The following is a 7,938-nucleotide window of genomic DNA, read 5'->3' as shown; positions in this document are numbered from 1 at the left end:
ACTTTTTGTCCTTTTATAGTCCCACCCATGTTAACATTCCCCAAGTTAAATTCGCATTGTCCCCAGGGTACAAACCCCCTAGTTTATCATTAAAGTCCCATTGTCCCTAGGGTATCCCCATTCACTAATCCTGGGTTAACTGGCTCCTGTTAGTGGGCAAGCAGTTTTACATGCATCGAAATACAGAGTACAAACTATATTCCTTTCAGAATAATATATAATATTTATTAATCCATATCTGTAATTTACAGTGGCAAAAATACAGCACACCATAACAATCTGCTGTGCATATCATCATACAAAAAATTGAATTCTGCTGATAATTATAGTAGACCTGTTAGCAAAAGATGGACCGTCGATTTTGATGATGACATGGCATACTAGGACTCGGGAATAGTATTTAATGTATGGATAATGAATAACTCATGACTTTAGAATAGTGTAAGTATACTAGTCTGAAGTAAAATGCACCTGATAATACTTTGCCTTGTTTATTTTGATAGAATTCTTCTGACTGCTAATTTAATTCTGAGATAATCAAATGAATATTATTTGAAATTGCAAAAAATAATCATTCTGAATGTAAACAAAATCATAATTATGTAGATATGTGAATTATGCTTATAATGTGCAATAAACTGTAATGTTAAAAAGTAACATGAATTATATGTAAGCTAAGTGAGAGACTCGTATCGTTTGTTCTGCACGACTGATAACTGATGGAGGCACCACATAATTATTCACTCTCTTGCCAAGTCTCACGGGTGTCCTTAATTCTCACGCTTTGTTGTACTTTGTAATCAGTCATGATTTTTAGAAATATTCACAAGCAAGAGAAATTGATTTTCCTATTAAAACACTAAAGATGCATTTATTTAAGAGCTGTTACAAAACCAAAGCCGCGTTCAAATGTTAAACATAGCTTACGTTGTTCATCAAAATGAATCAATTGAATTCCATCTCTTGATATTGTTTTAATATTTTATATTGTACATTAAAATCCACTTGGAATTATAACATCATGACATATAAGCATTGTCTTTATGTATTATTTAAAAGTCCTGTTACAGCCTCTTCCGCAACAAAGAATGCTACTGTTGCTGGAATACCTCCGGCGAAGGAAAAAAATCGAGGAAACAAGAAACTTCCTGCAGCTTTCAAGAGGCCAAAAAACCCAGAGCAGTCACGCTTGAAGAAAGAAAACATATATAAATAATATAAATGAGTCTGTCAACATGTTTGATATACACAATTTGAGGCAAATAGCAAAGAATTATGAAACTAGGAGAGGAAACTTAAAATTGTACTTCCCTAATTTACGTTTTGGAAAATTGATTCTTTTATTTTAGAAACAATTATTTTACGTAGATGAAAATTAATTGCTGTTAAAGAAATTGCGATCTTAGCTTGATGGACAATAACTATTTTCTCAAAGGCAAGTCTCAGTTACTGATTGCAATGAACTAACGATTCAGATAAATGCAATATTAGTATTGATTAGTCAAAACTTCAAGGAACTGTAGATGTTTAAGTTCAACCAAATCCTGTTGTCAATCCCACATAGAAAGCAATGAATACTATCACTGGTTAAACCAGTGGTAAGTTAGTCAAAGCACAACAAAAAGTGACCTGTATGAAAAAAGAATGAAATAACATCATTGGAAAATATCTAGAGAAAAAGGAACACCGCGTCCACCTGTAAATTAGATGTTTTCTAATCTACGAATATAACGTATATAACTATCTACATGAATACAAATATGAAGGTCGAATAGCAATGGAATACCGAAATTAACCCAGGAATAAATTACCATAAAAGATTTAACCAAGGAGTCCCTCCAAAATACGTCGAAGTAGAGATATCTAAGAAATGTGAAAGTATTGGAATTTGGACTGGTCAACGGAAAGACAACGTGTGCTCTATACCGTATATATCCATGCCTAAAACATCCCCTCTGCAACAAGTAAACCAATATCAGCCGGCTCATCATGCACCACAAATATCAGGATCCACGATTTGTCACATAAAATAAGAAGTAGAACGAAGAGCGAACGCTCAATCTGTCAACTTATGAAAGCCCTCTCACCCCCCCCAAAAAAAATCACAGAATAAACTCTTTTGTCTGCAAAGCATATTACCTAATTCTCCGTCACTATTATGTCGAACACCTGATTACACTTAATTAATTATTGACACAAGATGGATAATTATCAACTTTTAAATAGTGGTGGAATGCACAATAACGTTCTTCATTAATGAATAGTATGTAAGTGCATTCCCTCGAACTACTCCCCACAAACCTCTATACAATTTCTCGATCTGATTAACATCATTTTGTATTCACTTATGTTGTTCATACGCATAGCTTCAGTGAATTATAGATAATGGGATTCAGGCAAAAACCACCTGGAGCAAAAGCAGGTATGCATGGAGGATGTTTGAATGTTGTGCACAATCAGGAAATTTGTCACGACAGCGGATTTATGTGCCGGTGTGTTGTCAGGGAATTGATGGCACTTCAGATACTGGTGCACGGATGAGTAGTTCAGTAATGTACCACAACATCTGGCAACACTTTGAAGGCATACAAGTATCTAGTGACACTAGCAGAGTCAGGTAAAGGTACCTGGACGACCAGGTATTTAGCATTAAAAAATAAGTGCATACAACTATCGACAGCCGACTGTGTCTGCTCATTTTTCCAATCCAGAATTTATTACTTTATCTTGAGTTGGGTTCTGAAATGTAAATTGATATTTAATCACCGGTGACTATCTCACTGAAGAGTTTCTGGTCACTCTTTTCATATTTACCAAGAGAAGTTTTAGCGACTAAAACCGGAATGTTTTTTTATCAGCCGTCAAATGAGTTATCCATCTTATATAAACATTTATGAGCTTCAAAGATTGTTCATAATATTAAAAACAGGTGACGAATTAATGCTCGTGATACTAGAAAGATCTTCCAATGAACATCGAGCATCTTCATCAATTGCCTCCTTCACTGCAAACTACTTCCCGCTCACCAATTACAGAATGGTCTTCCAGAACATGTTTCATCTTCCATGGATTCACAACCATCTTTAAAATGATTAAACGACCTCATAAATGTAGTATATGACGGAGAATTATATCCGTAAACTTTATAAAAGTCAGTCTTGATAAGAGATTGACAGTACTCTGAGATAACCCCTGTTTTATAGTTTACTTTACACAGTAGCAGATTTGTTCCACTCTATATTCTGAGATAACCCCTGTTTTAAAGTTTACACAGTAGCAGATTTGTTCCACTCTAACATTTTAGATCAGTCATTTCCCCATATTACGTCAGATGCAAATAACTACTGGTATGTACACGTGCAAGTGTATACCAATTTATAGAATCTTATTTTGTCTGCTGATTGGTGTTACATTTATTGACAGGTTCAACGAAATAAAAATTTTGTGCCAAATATTTAGAACTTTTCAAATACCCCTAGAATTAATCAGTGTAATCCATAAAAGATTAGCAACATCTACAAAATTTGTATTTGCCTTCTTATATATCTGTGTGTGTGTGTGTGTGTGTGTGTGTGTGAATTTTTTGTGTGTAAATTAAACTAACTCTCAGACTGCCATTTTTCAAGTGCATACTTTTCTTGTTCTGGGCTCTATTCTAACGGAATCAAATTTATCGATTTTTTTCTTTCTGTCTTTGTCTCATTATGCTGTGACGGTTCTCCTCTCTAGCCGCCTTTGTTGTTCACACCTAACGTGCAATACGTCTAATATCGTGTATTTAGTAAACAGATGATATTTTTAGAGTTCCAACAGGAATTCATCATTGTCAGGAATTGTAGTCTAATCTGCTTGTAGTAGTAGTAGTAGTATGAGAAAGAGAAGAAGATGGCAGAAAAATAGTAGTTATAGTAGTAGTGATAATAATATCAGAGGCGATAGCAGTAGTAGTACTAGTAATACTACTACTACTACTACTACTACTACTACTAATATTATTATTATTATTATTACCATTATTATTGATGGTGATGATGATACTGATGAAGACGGTGACGATGATCTTCACACAATATATCAAACTTTAATCTACAGAATGTTCCCGCAAACCAATTGTCGTGGCCTTTGATGGCTTTCCTCTTACTTTATTAGATTATGAGATTATGATTTGTAATCATTTGATAAGCAAAACGAGATTATACAAACTGTACACAACACTATGAGTATTTTTTTTTAAAAACTACCTACAAAAGTGGACTTAATCATAAGAAACGATGTACCAAGCGATGTATTAAGATGTACCAAGCAATGTATTAAAACGCATCAAGCAATATATTAAAATGTACCAAGCAATGTATTAAGATGTACCAAGCAGTTTATTAAAGTGTACCAAGTAATGTATTAAGATGTACCAAACAATGAATTAAGATGTACCAAACAATATATTAAGATGTACCAAGCAATGTATTAAGATGTACAAAGCAATGAATTAAGATCCACCAAGTAATGTATTAAGATGTAACAAGTAGTGCATTAAAATGTACCAAGTAATTTATTAAGATGTACCAAGCAATCTATTAAGATGTACCAAACAATGTATTAATATGTACCAAGCAATGAATTAAGATGTACCAAGCAATGCCAAGCAATGTATTAAGATGTACCAAGCAGTGTATTAAAACGTACCAAGTAATGTATTAAGATGTACCAAGCAAAGTATTAAGATGTACCAAGCAGTGTATTAAAATGTACCAAGTAATGTATTAAGATGTACCAAGTAATGTATTAAGATGTACCAAACAAAGTATTAAGATGTACCAAGCAATGTATTAAGATGTACCATGTAATGTATTAAGATGTACCAAGTAATGTATTAAGATGTACCAAACAAAGTATTAAGATGTACCAAGCAATGTATTAAGATGTACCAAGCAAAGTATTAAGATATTATTTGGTACAAGCAGACTGCTTCATATCTAAACCGATGATCCTTAGAAATGCGGATTTTAAGCAGAAGTTAATGCGTAAATAATAATAGAAAACTCTCATATGGAATCTAAAACAACTTGTTGAATTTTGAAATCCATACATTTCCACAAATGCAGATGAGGCAAGGAAATAAAAATTGGTTTTTGACATATACTAAAAAACAGTATACTCTTGCAAATAACAAAAGAAAATATGATATTTGGCATAGTGATTTGCCATTAACAAAAAATATGATCTTTTCTATAGTGATTTGCCATTAACAAAAGATATGATCTTTGGCACAGTTATCTGCCATTAACAAAAGATATGATCTTTGGCATAGTGATTTGCCATTAACAAAAATATGATCGTTTTGCATAGTGATATGCGAGATAAATTATTGTAGCTGTTAAATAACTTTTTCCAATAAAGAGATAAGCGACAGAAGTTATCTTACTTAAATAAGTATTCTTACTTAAAGACGTAATCTGTCTTGACCTTGTAAGAGGTAGAACTCTTCCTATTAGAGACAAACATTTTCTGTTAAGTCGGGTCATTTTTATCTCAATATGCATTAGCTCTACATCATTTACTCTACTTTGACTGGCTTTGATACATCACCTGCTCAATTTGACTTCTTTCATTCCTGTCTCTCTCTATCTGTTCTGTAAGCTCCCTTATTTCTTGTTCCCGTGAATGTATCACCTTTTCCATCTCATCCTTCATGGCACGTTTGTGCTCTTGTAGTTTTTGTTCCAGAAGTCTCTCGTTCTCTGCAATTAGTTTTTGTTTATCATCCAGCATCTTCTTCTGCAAAAGCTCAAAGTTCCTCTGGTTACTTTTTAGTTGGTCTTGTTGCAATCGCTCCTGTCGAGCTCGCTCCTCTTCTGCTGCAAGCGCTTTTTGCACACTGATCTCCGCTGCACGTACCTCCTCTGAAACACATCGAGATAATTTTGACTAAGGACAAAGGCTTGGTTAGATATGAAGCACTTGGTCAGACATTGCATTTATTTCGAACATTAATTCTGTTATATTTAGAAAGTATTTTCATATACCCCCGTTGTGTAAAACTGAAATTATTCATTATATTGATGAGTGCCTCTACATATTAACACTACTTTCAACACAAACAGGTTTACCGGCTCTAATTCGTTCGGCTTCTGTTAAAGCTTTATCACTGGCAAGGATGGTCTCTGCCTCTGAATCTCTTTCCTTCAGGAATTCCCCTAGAGCATCTTCAGCCTACCTCAAAAACAGTAAAGAAATCTCTTTAAAAAATATGAAGGCTCTCAATTACACTTTGGTAATATGCTTTCGAAGCTTTACGACCATATATTTCAATACGCTATTCTGGCAAATGCTCCGGACAAATGCAAGTGTAAGTGGTTGCCCGCCTTTTAAATTTTTTTCCCGTGTTCTCCTGTTTTTTCATCACAAAGCCCACTTAGCATGAACACATGTATAACATGACTCATGTAATATACTTAAAGTTACAGATTTAATTTGCAAAATGCACAGTTCCTTTATGCCCAATGCTTGTGTAAATGATCATGGTTTTGCTTAAAACTAAATTATTTTCTTTCATGCCAAATTTATTCATTTTTAAGATTAAAGTATATGTAGTTATTTGCTATTTGCTATAACATGTTAGAATTGTCATATTAATTTGAAGTCTTAATTAATCATATTATGCAAGTCAGCTTCAGGTCACGATCTACTAGTAGTGAAGGGGGATAGATTAGCGTCAATGGGAATTGGCATTAAAAACACCCGTGGGTCAGATTAGCGTCAATGGAAATTTAACATGGAGAAAAATCGTGGGTCAGATTAGCGTCAAGGGAAATTAACATGGAGAAAAATCGTGGGACGGTTTAGCGTCAAGGGAAATTAAACAGGGTGGGACTTTATAGCGTCAAGGGAAATTGAACATGGAATTTTTAAAAAAATAAAAATAAAAAATAAAAAAGGGGTAGGCAATTGAAAAGTCATTCTCTTTTCGAGAAATATGGCTGGCCCTGAAAAGGGCCTTTGGGTTTTCTTCTTCTTCTGCTTCTAATTTCTTCTTTTTCTCCACCAAGTTCTTATTTTATCTCCTACACTCTTTCTCTTCTTTTCTTTCTTTTTTTTTCTCCTGCTCTTCTTTTTTCTTCTCTTCTTCCTCTTCTTTCTTCCTCTTCTCATTTTCTTCTTCTTTTTCAATTTTTTCGTTCCATTTGCGTATTCTTATTCTTTCCTCTTCATCCTCCTTCTCCTCCTTTATCTCTTTCATGACACCACTTATCTTGTCCTTTACCTTTCTTAAGTTATTAATTTCCATCTTTACACGATGGGGACTATAGGAATAGTGGTCTTCAACGAGTCTTATTAACATCTGCTCCATCATTCCTAAGTTGTCTAAAACGTCTTGCAATGTTTGCATTTTGTCAATTTGGTTAGAAGCCATCTTCTTTGCAGAATGGTTTGAACGACGAATACTGTGGGTTCTTATAGTGAAAGCGCGTACGTGAAGGAAAACATCCCCTGAAAACATAAAATTGATCTTACCTAGATCATGACCCAACAACGCGCGGACGTGAAGGAAAACATCCCCTACTTTCTCATTTCATATAATAAAAACCAAAACTATACTCTCCACATACGCTAAGAAACAATAAATAAACCCATAATCTACTATTCACACAAACATACCTGAGCTCTTACAAACACTAACACACCAACACATACACTCACATTTTTTTAAAAAAGAGTTAGTGTTTATATTCACACTACTCTACCTACACACACTGGCAAATTAATAGTTATTTCTTTTCTAGAGTATTGGGTAGCCCTGAAAAGGGCTGGGTTTTTTTTAACTTCATGGACACCTGGTTAATGGTGGCACCTTCCAGGCCTGGCGCCACATACACATCTTATCCCCCAGTTACTTTTTACCTTTTGAGGGGAGAGAGCAGAGGCAGGATATGTGGTTTC

General features: G+C 34.3%; 1 protein-coding gene across 2 annotated transcripts in view; it reads right to left on the bottom strand.

The window, feature by feature from the left end:
* Positions 1-205: 205 nt before the first annotated feature.
* LOC149772517 (guanylate-binding protein 1-like) overlaps positions 206-7,938 on the bottom strand; it is a 99,192-nt gene continuing 91,459 nt past the window's right edge. For both annotated transcript variants that reach the window (XM_089947687.1, XM_089947688.1), the window contains exons 10-12: positions 6,108-6,210; positions 5,587-5,900; positions 206-1,188 (exon numbers count right to left, since the gene is read on the bottom strand). In XM_089947687.1, the coding sequence (XP_089803813.1) occupies positions 1,042-1,188; positions 5,587-5,900; positions 6,108-6,210 (564 nt within the window). In that variant the 3' untranslated portion in view covers positions 206-1,041. The remainder of the gene's footprint in view (positions 1,189-5,586; positions 5,901-6,107; positions 6,211-7,938) is intronic.

Source organism: Sinohyriopsis cumingii, unplaced genomic scaffold, assembly GCF_028554795.1.
Source record: "Sinohyriopsis cumingii isolate HCF-2022 unplaced genomic scaffold, ASM2855479v2 utg001414l, whole genome shotgun sequence".
In the NCBI taxonomy this organism is placed as follows: Eukaryota; Metazoa; Mollusca; class Bivalvia; order Unionida; family Unionidae; genus Sinohyriopsis; species Sinohyriopsis cumingii.
This window is presented reverse-complemented; position numbering and strand designations above follow the sequence as displayed.